At 43.6% G+C, this 19,261-nt stretch overlaps 1 protein-coding gene across 1 annotated transcript in view; it reads right to left on the reverse strand.

Annotated features, from left to right (window-relative positions):
* Window positions 1-1,929: 1,929 nt before the first annotated feature.
* The window catches only part of LOC139318744 (vomeronasal type-2 receptor 26-like), a 44,714-nt gene continuing 27,382 nt past the window's right edge, over window positions 1,930-19,261 (reverse strand). Inside the window, exons 5-7 of the mRNA XM_070946323.1 lie at window positions 13,179-13,313; window positions 5,229-5,355; window positions 1,930-2,837 (exon numbers count right to left, since the gene is read on the reverse strand). Of these exons, the coding sequence (XP_070802424.1) occupies window positions 1,930-2,837; window positions 5,229-5,355; window positions 13,179-13,313 (1,170 nt within the window). The remainder of the gene's footprint in view (window positions 2,838-5,228; window positions 5,356-13,178; window positions 13,314-19,261) is intronic.

Genomic DNA, 19,261 nt, shown 5'->3' on the forward strand with positions numbered 1-19,261 from the left:
ATTAAGTTGGATAAAGAATTTTTTATAGACTTAGATAAAATGATAATGAGATATATATGGCAAAGGAAAAAGGTGAGAATAAAGTTAAAGCTGTTACAAGATGCTAAATCAAGGGGGGGCTTCGGTCTGCCCAATTTTGAATGGTACTATCAAGCTGCAAGTTTAATGTGGATGAAAGAATGGATAACTCTGAGGAATACTAGACTATTAAATTTGGAGGGACATGATTTGTTGATGGGTTGGCATGCTTTCTTATGGTATAAAGGAACAAAAATACAAGGGTATTTTAGAAGACATCAAATACGTGAAGCTTTATGGTTGAATTGGGAGAAGGTTAAAAAACTTTATTATTTGAAAAAACCTGTTTGGATATCCACAGCAGAGGCTTTTTCTTAATATTTTGTAATATTTAGAAAGGAAGAAACTATTAGGTATAGTGAACTATTGGATGAAAAGGGTAAACTCAAATTAAAACAGAAACTAGAGGAACAGGGATTTAAGATGGATTGGTTTTCATATATGCAAATATTTTCTAGGTATCGAGAAGATTGTAAACAAGAAGGGTTTTACAAGGCTTTGACTAATTTAGATAAGATTTTAATGGGAGCGGATGATTATATTATTAAAAAGTTCTATGGGTTTTTGCTAGAGTTAAAATTGGAAGAAGAACAAGTTAAAAGAATCGATGGTAGCATGGGGGAAAAAATTTTGGTTATGGGATTGATTTAGAAAAATGACAAAAATTGTGGTCTCATAATTATAAAATGACAATGTCTACAGCATATAAGGAAAAATTGTATAAGATGTTTTACAGGTGGCACTTATCCCCATCGAGAATCGCCAGAATGTTCCAGAGCAAATCGGAGAAGTGTTGGAAATGTCATCAGACCCCAGGGTCCTATTACCACATGTGGTGGACATGTCTAGAAGCAAGGAGATATGGGACTAAGATACACATGTGGTTGGAAAAAATGACCAAGAGACACATAGACTTTAAACCAGAGATATTTTTATTAGGGCTCTTACCAGAAATATATAACAAAGAACTGCAGTACTTAATTGTGAATCTCCTAACAGCAGCTAGAATTGTATTTGCTAAAAATTGGAAAGAAGAAATGATACCTTCGGATGAAGAAATTATTAGGAAAATGTTGGACTGTGCCGCAATGAGTAAACTGACATTTGAAATAAGAGAGCAGGAAGAAAAACAATGTTATTTGATATGGGATTTATTTTACCACTGGGTAGATAATAAAAAATGGTGATATGTAAGCAAATGTCAAAATACTTAAATGATGATACAACTGATACATTTTATGTAAGATTAAATTTTGGATATGTAGCACTATTGTGAAGAGAGGAGAGGGCACTAGGGATGCAAACCGACCGATGTACTGTCTGTACTTGATTGAATGAACAATGTTTGTATGTTTTCTTTTTCTTTTTTTGTTTTAAAGTAAAAAATGATTTGGAAAAAAAAAGAAGAAAGAATTATATAAGATTTCCCTCCCCAGCTGACAGCCAGTCAAACATGGCATTTCACATCATTCCGGCATTTTCACGGAGGTGATCAGGCAACCAGGCTGGTGCTTGGTTCCCACAGCTTCCTCCTGACCTCTTCTCCTACTCATTCTCTCTCACAAACACACTTTTAGCTGCTGTCAGTAGGAACAAGTGCTCACATTATTTTCTATAAGTGTCCCATAAAGTAGCTGGCAAATTCCTCTGAATAATTTTCAGAGTTCTCTTTAGCAAGATTTATTGAAAGGGGAGGGAACAACAAGAATTCTAGTAATTCAAAAATTTCCATTGTGGAACATTTAGATATCATTTTCTTTGATTCCTGCATACTATCTAAATGGAAAGAATATCTCCTTTCAAATAAAAGAAACTTTAATAATTATTCCACTATCACAATGGTGTTTTATCTCATGTTTTTACATTTGTTCTGGCTGTGAGCTGCTCCTTTGTGTTGAGGTCTGGCCTCAGAAGGATAATGTAGCACTTGGGGATGAAGATGCAGCCCAGCAGACCAGCACTGGAGGCCAGGATGGAGAAGACCTGCACAGCCACCATGGATTTCCCTTTGGTGCTCAGGTAGGTGGGCACAAAAGTCACCCAGACACTGCAGAAGACCAGCATGCTGAAGGTGATCAGCTTGGCTTCATTGAAGGCCCCAGGCAGGTTCCTGGCCAGGAAAGCCACCGTGAAGCAGATGGCAGCCAGGAAGCCCATGTAGCTGAGAGTGATGTAGAACATGACAATGGCCCCTTCGTTGCATTGCAGGATCTCTCCAGGCTGGGAATGGAGGTCAGAGTCAGGGAAAGGGGGAGAAACTCCCATCCAGGTGGAGCAGATGAGAATTTGGACAGTGGAACAAGAAAGGATGATGGAGTTGGCCAAGCTCTTCCCCAACCATCTCTTCACTCGGTTTCCTGGTTTTGTGGCCAGGAAGGCCAGCACCACCATGATGGTTTTGGCCAAGAGAGAAGAAATGGCAACTGAGAAGATGATGCTGAAAACTGTTTGTCGGAAAAGGCAGGTGGCTTTCCTTGGTTGACCAATGAAGAGAGAAGGAGACAAGAAGCAAAGCAGGAGGGAGACCAGGAGGATGTAGGAGAGGTCCCGGTTGTTGGCTTTGACAAGGGGAGTTTCTCGGTATTTAATGAAGATGATTAAAACAAGGTATGTGATTAAGAACAAGAGTAGGGAAAAAGAGACCAGGATGATGCCCAGAAGTTCTTCATAAGACAGGAAGGTTATGACTTTGGGGATACATTGGACTCTGTCCTCATTTGGGTATTTATCATCTGGACACTTGGTGCATTTTTCCGTATCTGAGAAAGCAAAAAAGCAAAATATCTTTAATATTCTGTCCTTTTCTCTTGCAAGAAAAACCTTTGGATAACAGCTGATACCACAGGCATTTCCAAAGAAGTATTTCTTAACTATTTCATTAAAAAGAGCATAAGAAGGATATTTTTTAAATTAAAAATGTAGCTGGGTATATGAAGTTGAGGGAGGTTCTAGGATGTTAATTATTTCCTGTGTAATGTGTAGAATCTTCATAGGAACCTACATTATTAGAGATAAATAATGAATCATGTAATCTTTTTAGGCAAACATCCTGAGTCCTGACACATGGCAGTTAATGTCCTGGACTTGGAGGATACCTACAGCATCTTGTAACATCTGGAAGCAACCTGGAATTAAGGAGAAACTTCCTATCAGTGAGAGCAATTAGCCAGTGGAACAGCTGGCCTCCAGAAGTTGTGGGTGCTTCAACATTGAAGGTTTTTAAGAAGAGACTCAACAGTCACTTGTCTGAAATGGTATAGGGTCTCCTGCTTGTACAGAGGGCTGGACTAGAAGACCTCCAAAGTTCCTTCTACTCTATTCTGGTTTGTTTGTTTGTTTATTTATTTATTTATTTATTTATATTTATTTATTTATTTATTTATTATATTTCTATACTGCCTTTCTCCTGTAGGACTCAAGGCGGTGTACAGTCAAGAAAAATATAGACACACAAACATCATAAAATTGCTAATTAAAATTATTACTTAGTTTGGTCAATTAAATAAAACCCAGAATTAGATAACATTTAAAAAAAAAAATCATTCACATGTTCGTATGTTTAGCCCCGCCTGTTGGAACATCAGGGTCTTCAGGGCATGGCGGAAAGCACGGAGATCAGGGATATTCCGTATCTCCAGGGGCAGTTCATTCCAAAGGGTTGGAGCCCCCACAGAGAAGGCCCTCCCCCTGGGAGTCGCCAGTCGGCATAATTTGACTGACGGTACCCTGAGTAGTCCCTCCCTGTGAGAACGAACTGGTCGGTGGGAGGCTATTGGTGGCAAAAGACGGTCTCGTAGGTACCCAGGTCCTAAGCCATGGAGCGCTTTAAAGGTGATAACTAACACCTTGAATCGCACCCGGAAGACCACCGGGAGCCAGTGCAGCTCGCGTAGGAGAGGTGGTACATGGGCGTAACGAGCTGTGCCCATAATCACCCGCGCGGCTACGTTCTGGACCAGTTGGAGCCTCCGGGTGCTTTTCAAGGGGAGCCCCATGTAGAGAGCATTACAGTAGTCCATACGGGAGGTAACTCGGGCATGAGTGACTGTGCGCAAGGCGTCCCGATCCAGAAAGGGACGCAACTGGCGGATCAGGCGAACCTGATAAAAGGCACCCCTGGCCACGGCCGTCAAATGATCTTCTAAAGATAGCCGTGAATTCAGGAGGACACCCAAGTTGCGGGCCCTCTCTGTGGGGAGCAAGATCTCATCCCCTATTGTCAGTGATGGTACCAGCTGACTATACCGGGACGCCGGAAGCCACAGCCACTCGGTCTTGGAGGGGTTGAGTCTGAGCTTGTTTCTCCCCATCCAGATCCGCACGGCCTCCAGGCAACGGGACATCACAGCAAGGGCATCATTGGGGTGGTCCGGGGTGGAGATGTATAGCTGTGTGTTATCAGCATACTGATGAACACTCACCCCAAAACCACGGATGATCTCGCCTAGTGGTTTTACATAAATGTTGAACAGAAGGGGTGAGAGGACTGACCCTTGCGGCACCCCACAAATAAGGTGCCTCGAGGTCGACCTCTGCCCCCCTGCCAACACAAACTGCGAACGGTCAGAGAGGAAGGAGGAGAACCACCGAAGCACGGTGCCCCCTATTCGTAACCCCTCCAGCCGGTGCAGTAAGATACCATGGTCGATGGTATCAAAAGCCGCTGAGAGATCTAATAGGACCAGGATAGAGGAGCATATACATGACTGTAATGAGTTCCCCCCATAACTATCCACAGCAGCACATTATGGCCCAGTGACACCTTCTCAGTGATCCTCAAGGGAGGCCAATAAACAATGAATTGAAAGGTCTTTCAGAAGGTGGACCTGAAACAATTCATCTAGTTTCAAAGATCTCAGATGTTCCTAGAAAGGTGAACTTAGCAGCACATATCCAAACTAAAAAGCAGGAGAGATATTTCCTCTGCTGTTAGTAAAGCTTGCCCAGTCTGCCACCCACTCCTCCCATCTCTTCCCAGCCCCTCCTTCCAAGTCTTTTTGATTTACTTCCGTTTAGATAAGAAATTGTGCAGGTTAAAAATTAAAAAAAACCATGTGAGCTTCGATCTGTCTTTTAACTTGCACTTTCATGAAAATGTTCTGGATGGATCCAGTTCCACAAAGCCTCCCATTTCCCTCAGTGTGACCCACCTTCCTGAGTGGAGAAGGTCCCCTCCGGACAAGGAACGCAGTCGTAGCAGCAAACTGGCTCTCCTTCTCGAGCCCTCTTGACAAATCCAGGATGGCAACTTTCCACACATTTGGACTGAGGCAGAGACTGAGCAGAAAAACAAGGAATGACAAAGAAAAGAGGTTAGGACTCTCCGTCCATGGAAAATGGAGGTAGAAATGGATGGAGACAAGTAGCCTCTGGTCTTCCCTGAGGTAAATATGAAGTCTCTGACTACTTCTAAACAGATGCAGGAGGTATAATAACTGGCAGATTCTTCCTTTAGTTCCTCCCTTTTGCTTTCAGAATTTAACATTACAATAAAGTAATTTTCTATTTAATGTAGTCTAAAGCGATGGAATTGAAAAGCACAATTGGCAGATTAACGACACAAAAATTGAACAAGTTACCCAATATACTTATCTTGGAATTGTTTTTTCCAGTGCAGGAGGTTGGACTCCGCACCATCAATACCTTTCTCAAAAGGTTAGAGCAGGAGCAAGCCTTGTATCCAAATTAAGTAAACGAATCCAACCAACCTCCATTTTACCTCTTCGTAAAGTCTTTCAGGCTAAACTCGTTCCGATCATGCTCTATGGTGCTGAAATTTGGGGTCTTACAGAGGCCCCCATATTAGAGAGAACTCAAAATAATCTGTTAAGGAGGATGCTTGGGGTAAACAATTCCACTTCAGCTGCAGCCGTCAGAGCTGAATTGGGACACCTATACAATCACTAGGGCGGTAGCCTACTGGCTAAAAATGACCCAGATGGATGCCAGCAGACTCCCTAAAATATGTCTAGAGGAACAGCAGATTTCAAATCCTCAAAGGTATTCCTGGCTAACCCGGCTGTCAGAAATATTGAACCGATATGGCGTAGGGTTCCCGTTGTGTGACACACTGAACCAAGTTAAACAACGGATTAAAGATATACATGGGCAAATGGATATGGCAACCCTTTCAACTAATCATTCCCTTAAACTGCTGACAGCAATTAAAACAACTTTCACCCTGGAAAAGTATTTATATTTAGAAATGCCATCAGTGGAGAGACAGTTATTTGTTAAGTTTAGATTCGAACTTCTAGATACCAACGTTAGATTCGGCCGTTATCGGAAAATCCCGTATGACAAAAGAATATGCATATGTGGGGTAAACGTCGTGGAGGACACGGCGCATATAATATTCGAATGTAGTCTCTATCAGGAAGTTAGAAATCAATATCTGTCCCCAATTATAAATAAATTTCCCCACTGGAATATAAGCCAAAAATTAGCATTTCTGTTGAGGGCTGACTCTCCTCCCCTGGTAAGAGCGATCACTCGATACCTTAAAAGGTTGACGGCAATACAAGCCAGTTATATCAAGGAAAATTTTATCGATTGTAAGAAAGATGAGCTCAGTTAGAGAGGAGCTATCCTATTTGGGTTATCTAGTCTTCTAGTCTTGGCAACTTACCTATTGAAATTTGATATGGTAAAATTTTAATGTCATCTATCATATATTTTTAGATTGCTATTTTTGTAACTGTTTTATCTTTTTCCCTTTTTCTCTTCTGTTTTGTTTGAAAAGGCCTTCGGGCTATTCAATAAACTATACTATTACTTACTTACTTACTATTTAATAAAGTCTTAAGGGATGGAATTGGAAAAAGATTTAAGTATGATGATATATTCTTATTAAACTGATAATAAAGTTTATTGTAAAAGATTTAGGAAATTTTATTCTATTAGGTTTTTTAATATGAAATTAAACTGTGATGAAGAAAGAAACCTCTAACCGGTAAGATCTTGAAAGGTTTCCATAAAACATGGCAAAGCCACTCCACTTAGGTCCCGTCTGTTGAAGAACTTCCATGAGATGACACCACCTGGCATGGGAGGCCAACCACCCTGGAGACTCTAGGCTTTGCCCACTTGAAATGGAACCTCAGGCTTTGGAAAACGGAGAAAAGACACCAACATTTCTCCCACCTTATTGAGCAACTTTAGCTGTGAAAGAGCATCTTGGTCTATAGAAAATCTCTGTCTTTTAAAATACAACAGAGCGCCTTCCATGATATCCTCCTTGGAAAGAACCAAGAGGATTTTGATGCCCAGATCTGCTGTCATCTCTCCATTTTGGTCCAAACACAGATTTTTGTCAGAAATATTGCAGAACTTGTTCTTCTCCAGAGATGGATGAAACTAGAATGGGAACATCCAGGAATTTAAAAAAGAGAGAACTTTGTTTCTTATCCCACACTGAATCTTTCTTCTACAATTGTCTGATCTCCAAATATGCTTAATTAGGATACAAATACTGTCATCATCTTCATAAGTGAACAAGAAAGTTTGAGAAAAATTTGTCAATCATTTACTGACAAAATATATAAAAAGTATATAATTGATACAATTGGTCAAATATAGGGAATATTCTAGAGCAGATGACAAATAAAATGAACAGAGAAAAGAAAGATCATTCGTAAACTCTTTGAAATCAAGAGGTTGATTCCCAGAAACCATGGGTTGATCAAGAAGAAAGTTGTCAGGCTAATCTTCTCCCTAGTCATCCTGATGGAAAACATCTCCAGATGTGCTAATTCTACTTGATTGTGATGGTACATTAACAAAATATTGAATATCTCAAAGAACAAATCTCCCACCAACTCTTTTCTCAGCCTGAAAAGTTAGCCAGGATCCTTTCTGAGTTTCTTTCTCTCCCATTATGCAGCTGCAGGATTCTCCCCTCTTCTCTGATCCTTCCCTAGGCAGCCTCTCTTCCCCTCATCCCAAAAGTCATTCTCACACATCATTACACTTCCTAAATAGTGATATCTGGTGATATCACTGAATTTCAGTAAAGGACTCACAACCAATTTTGTGATGTGATTAAAAACCTGAGGGCTGGATAATAAGTGGATAAAAACTGTCTTCAAAATGATACTCAAATAGTTTTTAGGAGCAGGAGAAGAGGGAAATAAAGTAAGAAGGAAGGAAGAGAGGGAGAGGGAAGAGACTGAGAAGAAAGATTGCTGTGTAACAAAAAAGAGGAAATGGAAGAAAAGCAACTCAGAACACAAATATGAATATATGAAGAAATTGTTAAAAAATAAAAGAGAATAAATGTGAACAAACAGGAAAATTAGAATTTGAGAGCGAATGAAGATGTTGTTTATATAAATAAATATAGAAATATTGAGATATGAATTAAAGAAAAAATAGGGGGGAAAGGAAGATTTTGGCAAAAATTGTAATTGAGTAAAATGTATTTGAACTTGAAAAATTGTATAAGATAAGATATGGCCAATACTCTGTTCAAAAAAAGATGCAGGTGAATGTGGGGGGGGGGGGGGAATCAATAAAACTTGATTTTAAAAAAAATGATACTCAAATAGTTTTTAACCCTTTTTAATCTTTCCTAGGAAACCTGAAGGTGATTGGATAACAATTTGCCTTTGGTCATCAATTTTTCTATGTTGTCATTAATACGGTAATTAATACGATCTTAGAATAAGCTAATTTGATTTGATTTAAAGAATATAAAGTCTTTCAACTTACAAGCCTTATTTGAAACTTCATTTAAAAAGTTTGATAAAATAACAATGGTTTTAAATCAACTTAAAGACGATAATCAGAAGCAAGCAACAATTGTTGAATCGGATGGATTGGATGGATGGACTGGAACTTAATTTGCTGTTGGCATCCCTGAAGAAGGAGTCTGGTTTGAAGGAAGGCTGCTTGGAGATGGCTGGAGAGGCCATGGACCCTGAAGACCCAAAGTGGGCAGAATGGATGACTGAAGAAATGGATTCTTTCAAGGAGATTGAGGGAGATTGGGGAATGGACTTGTCATATTTAACTGGAAAACAAGTCTTAAGAGTCATTGTGTTTCAATTTATAGGAGGTCCTATGACTTTAGGGAATGGAAAGCAGTTATTGGGAAAGATCCTAATTAAAATTTGAAGGAAATGCATTATTATTAAGAATCAAACAAAGATGTTTAACCCTGGACAGATTCTGGATAGATCAGAGATGATGATTGTGGTGGTCTATGATAGATAAGAAGCTCCTGTAAATATTCTGTGAGTTAAATATAATAGCAGATAACAGACCATTTTGAAGTTTTGAAATTTAACTATATTGTTGGATTGCCTGTTAACTACATTTTTAATATAGAGCAGATAGATGACAAGTCAAGTATTTGCAAATAGATGTGTAGTTTATAATTGTGGGCCTATTTTGCAAGGGGGAGAAACTATTATTGCTGTATCATATTCGACCGGGGGGACAATATGCATGATTTGTCTGTTTTTAATACACAATTAAAAAAATATTTTGTCTAGTTTTGTTTTGTCTTTGTAATAGTTTTATTTTCCAAAACTTGTATTTTACCCTTTTGAATAAAATTTAATATTTATTTATTTATTTATTTATTTATTTATTTATTTATTTTATTTTATTTTATTTTATTTTATTTCTATACCGCCCTTCTCCTGCAGGACTCAGGGTGGTATTCAGCCAAGATAAAACATTGCATATAAAATTTAAAAACAATTTAAAAAACAATTAAATAATTTCGGCCCAAGAATATTAAAAACAACCCAATTAAAACCAAATTCAATTAAAATAGAGGATGGGATCAAGCCAGCCCGGCTAGATGGAATAGGTGTGTTTTCAGGGCCCGACAAAAAGTCCAGAGGTCTGATATCGTGCGTATCTCAGGGGGCAGGTCATTCCAGAGGGCAGGTGTTGCCACAGAGAAGGCTCTCCCCCTGGGGGTCGCCAGCCGCCACTGTCTGGCTGACGGCACCCTGAGGAGGCCCTCTCTGTGCGAGCGAACCGGTCGGTGGGAGGCTATTGGCGGCAGAAGGCGGTCTCGCAGATACCCCAGCCCTAAGCCATGGAGCGCTTTAAAGGTGGTCACCAACACCTTGAAGCGCACCCGGAAGACCACAGGAAGCCAGTGCAGCTCGCGCAGGAGAGATGTTATATGTGAGCGCCCCGTCGCTCCCATAATCCCCCGCGCGGCCGCATTCTGGACTAACTGTAGCCTCCGGGTGCACCCCAAGGGGAGCCCCATGTAGAGAGCATTGCAGTAGTCCAGGCAGGAAGTGACGAGTGCTTGAGTGACCGTGCGTAGGGAGTCCCGATCCAGAAAGGGGCGGAACTGGCGTATCAGGCCAACCTGATAAAAAGCCCCCCTGGCCACGGTCGTCATGTGCTCTTCTAAAGACAGCCGTGCGTCCAGGAGGACGCCTAAGTTGCGAGAGCTCTCCGTGGGGGCCAGTGATTCGCCCCCAATAGCCAGCGATGGCACCAGCTGGCTATATCGGGACGCCGGAAGCCACAGCCACTCGGTCTTGGAAGGGTTGAGTCAGAGCCTGTTTCTCCCCATCCAGGCCCGCACGGCCTCCAGGCACTGGGACATTACTTCAAGGGCATCGTTGGGGTGGCCTGGGGTGGAGATGTACAGCTGAGTATCGTCAGCGTACTGATGGAACGCCACCCAAAGCCACGGATGATCTCACCCAGCCGCTTTACATAAATGTTGAACAGAAGGGGCGAGAGGACCGACCCTTGTGGCACCCCACATGCAAGGCGCCTCGGGGTCGACCGCTGCCCCCCTGTCAACACAGATTGCGACCGGTCAGAGAGGTAGGAGGAGAACCACCGCAGAACGGTGCCCCCCACCCCCAGCCCCTTCAACCGGCGCAACATGATACCATGGTCGATGGTATCAAAAGCCGCTGAGAGATCTAACAAGACCAGGATAGAGGAGCAACCCCTATCCCGAGCCCTCCAGAGATCATCCACCAACGCGACCAATGCCGTTTCCGTGCTGTGCCCAGGTCGGAAGCCGGACTGGAGCGGGTCTAGATAGACAGCTTCATCCAGGTACCGGGGAAGCTGCCGCCCCACCTCACACTCAACAACCTTCGCAACAAATAAGAGGAATATCAAGTTTTCAGAAACAATATTTATGATTTCCAAACAGAGAAAGGTGCATGAGTAAAAAGCAGTAGAAAAATATCTGATTATCAGCAACTAGGACTTGACTAACAATTGAGTCTCATAGAAGAACATGAATGATGGACTGGAAGAAGGATGAGGGATACCAAACTTGATAGGCATGTTTGGGAAAATGATCTCAAAATCATAGTTAACTGGGAACAGAATCTGAGTCATCCGGGAGATGTTCATGGAAAGAAGGCAAATGCAGCCATAAAATCTCAGGAAGTGAATGCTCTGGATTGGGGGGACCCCAACTCAAGGACCAGATCCCCTTGCAGGCACCACGAGTGGAGGAGAGCTGAAGATCAGGAGGAGTCTGGGAGCCTTTTCCAACTGACACAATCTCTTGGTTGGAGAAGGGAGGATGCAGCCCTCTTCCAATCACTGACACACGTTAAACATGAGTGTAAGATTTGCTCACTATTATTCCAGAGTGTCAAACACAGAAAAATGAATTCAGTTACAAGAGAGGAGATTTTAGCTGAAGGAGAGAAAAAATATGATAAAAGGATGAGCTGTTTTAGAGCTGAGCCAGTGAAGCAGAGAAGTTCAGTCTTCTCTTCATGGATTGTCTGAATGCAAAGACTGAGCAGCCATCAGTCAGAGAAGCTTTAACTGGGATTCCTGCGGAGAGGAGGGGTTGGGCTAGATGGTCTCAGGGTCTCCTCCAAATTTATAAAGGTTGTCATGCCACAACATGTATCTATTGTGCTGTTGTTGCTCTAGCCCCACCTAGTGGCCGGGGGTAAATAAGTCTAACTGTATGGTCTGAAGCCAGACTCCCTTTTCTCTCAGCCTTTGGAGGAGACGGAAGCAGCCGGTTTGACCGAGACACATGGTCATCCGGAGGCCTCCGTCCCTCACACGGAGCATCCCTGGAGAGGTTCCAGCTGCTTCTTTGTTGGCTGTTAGTTAATGCTGCCTATCTCCTATTTATATTTGATTCTCACTCTTTGCATTTTCTCAGTTTCTCCGTGCCCTTTTCTCCCAATGAAACACCCAGATCCACCCCAGGCTCCCGTTCACTGGAGGAGAAGAGGGGGGTTTAGCTGCCTGTTGAGCTGCACACAGACCCACCTGCAGTGGGGACGGAACAAAGGGGAAATTCCACCATGCTCATCACAAACCCACAAATACAGGAATTCATTTAAGAAAGAATACAGCATTTTCAAATCAACGGAGTTTAATGCTAAAATGCCATGGTATCTACTCTTTGGAACCATTATTCCCTGAGTAATTGAATTGGCCAGATCTGTTGAGATGGTTCCCTTCCTTCTCCTCTGGATTCCTTCTCCAAAGGATCTAAGATTAATGGATCCATATCAGGACCCCCATACCTGCCACGGCTGCAGCCTTGGAGACCCCAGATTCTTTTCTCCCCCCTTCCTTCCCCTCCTCAATCTGGAGGAATAGGCAGCATTCAAGGCCTGGGCCAGAGACTCCATGATACTGTAACATTGATAGTCATTTGGGACGTGGATCCTGTTCCTTTTCCATTGGGACTCCAGTGGGGCTTTCTGAGTGCATCTTCTGCGGCCTTTGACAGAAAAGACGTTCTTTGAAAAAGAACAGCGGAAATAAGGATCTTGAAACTTTTCTTCCACAAACAAATAGTGTTTAAAGGCAGAATCATTTGGCCTTTCTTTTAGCAGAAAACTAAAGTTCCAAATACTATGGATGTATTTGAGAAGTCTACGCTTGTTTATTTTATACCGTACAAAATTTGTGAGGATCCAGACTTTTCCTTCAATGGGTCCTGGCAGACGCCTAAGTGTTAAATGGAAAGGAAGAATTCTCTCCCAAATGGAATCCATTTCCATGAAGTGAACAAAAACGTTGACTTGTCTCCACTTAGAGAGGGAATCCCTGAGGGATAATGTTGTGTATCCAGTTGTTGACAATCGTTGTGATATAACTACACAAATTCCATTCCTTACAAGCACAGGAGGAAAAATCCTCATGAAATTCTCTCCCTTCTCTGTGTCTGAAGCAAAGAGCCCAATCAGGGTGCATCTGAAATGGAGGAGCAGGTGGACAATTGCTGGGTACTGGAATCCTTCTTTGGGGAGCATCTGGTGGAAAAAGGGGAATTGATTTTTATCACTCAGAGCCTCTGAAACAATTGTATGACTGATCTGAAAAAGAATGAAGAATGCTGTTATATTTGGGGTCAGATCAAGTCCAAAATATTAGATTTTAATAAATCCAACCTGGTTCTCATGAATGTATTAGAATAGTTTGTTAATCAGACATTGTTTAGTATATTAAAGACAGAATATTAGCAAGATTGTATCATAATAATGGAAAATAATAAGCAAATTAAAAAACAATAAAAATGTAAATCATATTACTGTATCCCACCCCTACAATTTATCACAATTAGATTAACACGTGCAAATGCCAACTGGAGTATTCTATTCCAATAAAGGACCTATTATAATTTTTGAGGATTGCTGCATCTTTTTTTGCTTCTCTATCCTCCATCAGGCGCCTGATGGACCCCGAAAGGTTCCTGACGGAACTTGGGCCGTTCCCTGAGACTCTGACACACGACTCGACTGAAGAGCTGGTGGCCGCCTGGGAAAGGGCGGCCGCCGGGGCTTTGGACCGCGTCGTGCCTTTGCGGCCTCTGACCCGATGCCGATCTCAACTGGCTCCTTGGTTTTCTGAGGAGCTGAGAGAGATGAAGCGTCGGAAAAGACGCCTAGAGAGCATTTGGAGGACTAGTCAATCCGATTCCGACCGGACACAGGTGAGGTCTTATATCAAGACCTACCTAGTGGCGATAAAAGCGGCAAAGTCTAACCACTTTTCCGCTCTTATCGCATCTGCAGAGAACCGCCCAGCCGCCTTGTTTAGGGTGACCCACTCCCTTCTTCGGGGGGGGAGTGCGGGAAGATCCCTTGCAGGGTCGTGCTGAGGATTTTGTGCAATTCCTGCATGATAAAGTCGCTCGGATTCGGGATGGCTTGGACTCCGACTGGATGAGTCCACGGGAGGAGACGAGGGCAGGTCTTGAGAATGTTATCTGGGAGGAGTTTGATCCTGTGACTCCCGAGGATGTGGACAGGGTCCTGGGTAAGATTAGTGCCGCCACGTGTTTATTGGACCCGTGTCCCTCCTGGTTGGTGCTGGCCTCCCGGGAGGTTACACGAGGCTGGCTCCAGGGGATTATAAGTGCTTCTTTGAGTGAGGGTGCCTTTCCTGCCGCCTTGAAAGAGGCGGTAGTGAGGCCCCTCCTCAAGAAGCCTTCCCTGGACCCGGCTGAATTAGCCAACTATCGTCCAGTCTCCAACCTTCGTTTTGTGGCGAAGGTTGTTGAGAGCGTGGTGGCACGACAACTTCCCCGGCACCTGGATGAAGCTATCTATCTGGACCCGTACCAGTCGGGCTTCAGGCAGGGGTACAGCACAGAAACGGCATTGGTCGCGTTGGTGGATGATCTCTGGAGGGCTCGCGACAGGGGTTGCTCCTCTGTCCTAGTCCTATTAGACCTCTCAGCGGCTTTTGATACCATCGAACATGGTATCATGCTGCAGCGGTTGAGGGGGTTAGGAATAGGGGGCACCGTTTTGCGGTGGTTCTCCTCCTTCCTCTCCGACCGCTCGCAGTTTGTGTTGGCAGGAGGACAGAGGTCGACCTCGAGGCATCTCGCATGGGGAGTGCCACAAGGGTCAGTCCTCTCGCCTCTCCTGTTCAACATTTATGTGAAGCCGCTGGGTGAGATCATCCGTGGTTTTGGGGTGAAGTGTCATCTGTACGCTGACGATACGCAGCTGTACATCTCCACTCCAGACCACCCCAACGATGCCCTTGATGTGATGTCCCGCTGCCTGGAGGCCGTGCGGGCCTGGATGGGGAGGAACAGGCTCAGACTCAACCCCTCCAAGACCGAGTGGCTGTGGCTTCCGGCGCCCCGATATCGTCAGCAGGTGCCATCGCTGACTATTGGGGGTGAATCTTTGCCCCCCACAGAGAGGGCTCGCCATCTGGGTGTCCTCCTGGACGCACGGCTGTCTTTAGAAGAGCACATGACGGCCGTGGCCAGGGGGGGCTTTTATCAGGTTCGCCTGATTCGCCAGTTGCAGCCCTTTCTGGATCGGGACACCTTGCGCACGGTCACTCATGCCCTTGTCACCTCCCGGTTGGACTACTGTAATGCTCTCTACATGGGGCTCCCCTTGAAGAGCATTCGGAGGCTCCAACTGGTCCAGAATGCGGCCGCGCGGGTGGTTATGGGTGCAACTCGTTGCGCCCACGTGACACCCCTCCTGCGCGAGCTGCACTGGCTCCCAGTGGTCTTCCGGGTGCGATTCAAGGTGTTGGTTACCACCTTTAAAGCGCTCCATCGCATAGGACCCGGGTACCTTCGAGACCGTCTTCTGCCACCAATAGCCTCCCACCGACCAGTCCGCTCCCACAGAGAGGGTCTCCTCAGGGTGCCATCGGCCAAGTTATGTCGGCTGGCGACACCCAGGGGGAGGGCCTTCTCTGTGGGAGCCCCAGCCCTGTGGAATGAACTGCCCCCGGACATACGGAATATCCCTGATCTCCATGCTTTCCGCCGTGCCCTCAAGACCCTGTTGTTCCGCCAGGCCGGGCTATCGACATAACGTTTTAAATTGGGGTATTTTAAATTTCTGGGATTTTAATTGGAGCCTAATTATTTAATGATTTTAAATTTTAATTGTTGTTTTTGTTTCTGTGTTTTTAAATAGGCTGTACACCGCCCTGAGTCCTTCGGGAGAAGGGCGGTATAGAAATAGAAATAATAATAATAATAATAAATAATAATATCCCAGATTCTTTCTGGAGGAAATTTTTTAACTTCTTTCTCCAGTTATACAAGAAACAGGCAGACCTCAAAGCCTAATAAGATTTGTCAGTTCCATAATCCAAGTTTGGTCTTTAATTGAAGTTTTGTCTGTTCCAACAGCCACAATTTTCAGAGTCTGTCAATTTCCATAAATGAAATTTTATGCCAATGCCCATATTTTCTGAATTTAGACAAAGCAGAAATGGTGTAAATTCCCAAATCAGCTCTGAGGGCAGCAGCTGGAGTCCTTTTAGCCACCCCAAGATCCTCCTCAGAGGCTGAGATTGGGTTGGTTCTGCTGGTGGTTTCTCTCTGAAGCCCCAAACATCAGATGGATGGAAGAACATGGGGGAAAACTGGGCCTCTGATACTTTAATCATTGGGGCTGAGGAAGCTGGAGAGCTGTGAGGTTTTCATTTAAGCACCACTTGCACTCCTGCCCTTTCTCTAACTGAGCTCCTTGGATGGTGAGGGAGCCAAGATTCAGGCTCAGAGAAAACAACCCCAGGTAAGGAAAGGTGTTACTTGCTCTAATGGCTATGATGCCATTCCACAAAGACCATAACTTTTGAACTTGCTTTATAAATTATCACATAATTATTAAAACAAAACAATCTAAGTCTATACAATCCAATGTGTAAGTATGAGAATAGCACATTATCTGTATAAATCAGTGTATTCCAATAGGAATTTAGCAGGCTAAACATGTGTACCTATAACACAACTTAAAACAAAATAAAAGGGTTGGAAGGGACCTTGGAGGTCCTCTAGTCCAACCCCCTGTTCAAGCAGTAAACCAGGCTTAATAGCAGTAACTGTGAGAGGATCCTGGAGTCTTAGTGGACAACCAATTAAATATGAGTCTAGAGTGTGCAGCGGCAGCCAAAAAAGACAATGTAATCCTAAATCGCATTAACAGAGGGATACAATCAAGATCAAGAGAGGTACTAATACCACCCTATAAAGCCTTAGTAAGACCACACCTAGAATCCTGCATCCAGTTTTGGTCACCACACTATAAAAAAGATGTTGAGACTCTAGAAAAAGTGCAGAGAAGAGCAACCAAGAGGATTAGGGGACTGGAGGCTAAAAGATACAATGAACGGTTGCAGGAACTGGGCATGGCTGGTCTAGTGAAGAGAAGGACCAGGGGAGACATGATAGCAGTCTTCCAATATTTGAGGGGCTGCCACAGAGAGGAGGGGGTCAAGCTGTTTTCCAAAGCACCCAAAGGCCGGACAATGAATAATGGATGGAAACTGAACAAGGAGAGATTCAACCTGGAAATAAAGAGATAAAGTTGCCTTCAGAAGTTGTGGGAGCTTCATCACTGGAAGCTTTCAAGAAGAGACTGGACCGTCATCTGCCTGAAATGGTGTAGGGTCTGCTTGGACTAGATGACCTACAAGGTCCCTTCCAACTCTGTTAATCTGTATCTATCTATACTATTCCAGACAAGTGGCTCTCCAGTCTCTTCTTAAAAGCCTCCAGTGATGGACCACCCACAGTTTCTGAAGGGGAGACGTTCCATTCCTCACCATTAGGAAATTTCTCCTTAGTTCTAGGTTGTTTCTCTCCTTGATTAGTTTCCATCCATTGTTTCTTGTCTTGCCTTCTAGTACTTTGGAAAATAGGTGGACCTCCTCTTCTCTGTGGCAGCCCCCCAAATATTGGTACATTGCTATGATGTCACCCTTAGTCCTTTTCACTAGACTAGACATCCTGAATTCCTGCAACTGTTCCTCATATGTTTTAGTCTCCAGACCCTTAATCATCTTTTCTGCACTCTTTCCAGAGTCTCTACATCTTTTTTATAATATGGAGACTAAAATTGGATGCACTATTCCAAGTGTGGTCTTGCCAAGGCATTATAAAGCAGTACTAATACTTCATGTGATCTTGATTTTATTCCTCTGTTAATGCAACCTAGGACTGAATTAGCTTTTTTTAGCTGCTGCTGGCTCATATGTAAGTGATTGTCCACTTTCACTCCAAGATCCCTCTCACAGTTACACATATTGAGTCAGGTTTCACCTCTTCTGTAAGTAGACATTTGGTTTTTCTAGCCTAAGTATAAAATCTTTGTTTTCTCTACATTAAATTTCATTTTGTTAGATAGGCCCAGGGTTCAAGTCTACCTAGATCCATCTGGATCTTGAGCCTATCTTCTGGGGTGTTGGCTATTCCTGCCACTTTAGTGTTGTCCTCAAATTTGATGATTTCCCCATTTCTCCCCTCATCCAAATTATTCATGAAGATGTTGAAGAGAATTGGGCCTAAAATGGAACCTTGGGGTCCCCCACTGCTTGTTTCCCTCCATGCAGACGTAGTTCCATTGAGGACCACAGGCTGACTCCATCTGGGGGTGATGCTGTCTATCCCACATATTTTTAGCTTCCCGAGAAATAGGATTGTGGAAGACTTTGTCAAAGCCTTTCTGAAATCCAAGTACTGTATACTACATGCACTGCATTTCACTGGTCCACTAATTTAGTCAGTTTTGTCAAAAAAAGAAATAAAATTTATTTATGATCTGTTTTTTAACCCTGCATTAGTCCTAGTAAATCATTCATATCTATACTGAATAACAAGGGTTCAAATATGCATCTTTCCCTTCTTCCTTGATAAGCATAGATCCTTCTTCTCGTGGCTCCATTGAGCCCAAATCTCCCTCTCAAACAAGGGCTTGGATCAGGGCCAACAGGCTGAGCTCCATTTTGAGGGCCATCCATTTTCTCCATCATATTTCTCTGTTTATTGAGTCAAATGCTGCACTAACATCTAGAAAGCAGCAAATCTTGGCTGGTTTTTTTCCTGGCTGGAATTAGGAGGCTTTCCTCTGAATCTTCGGGGTGATTGCTGTCACCCCGAGGTCCTAGAGAATCCTCCTTTTTCTGTCGACCTCTCCGTGGTCGATAGTGCCAAAAACGGCTTCCAATCAAGAAAATTGGAACTTCGGGGACGGAGCTTCGTTCCCCTCGTTCCTTACACGCTGACGTCACCGCCGGAAGTCCCTTGGCTGGCCGGAGCGCTGTCAACCGATAAGTGTGGAAGCAAAGATTCAAGAGAAACATCGGTAAAGACTAAGTAGATCGAGATATAAAGGTATAACTATAAGGACCTAAATACATTGGCGAGAACAGGACTCCAAAAAGCGGCGGCAAGATCGTCAAGCAAGCGGCGAGAGACAGTGATCGGAGCGAA

This window comes from Pituophis catenifer, unplaced genomic scaffold, assembly GCF_029215685.1.
Source record: "Pituophis catenifer annectens isolate HBS135680 unplaced genomic scaffold, rPitCat1.0.hap2 SCAF_6, whole genome shotgun sequence".
NCBI classification, from domain to species: domain Eukaryota; kingdom Metazoa; phylum Chordata; class Lepidosauria; order Squamata; family Colubridae; genus Pituophis; species Pituophis catenifer.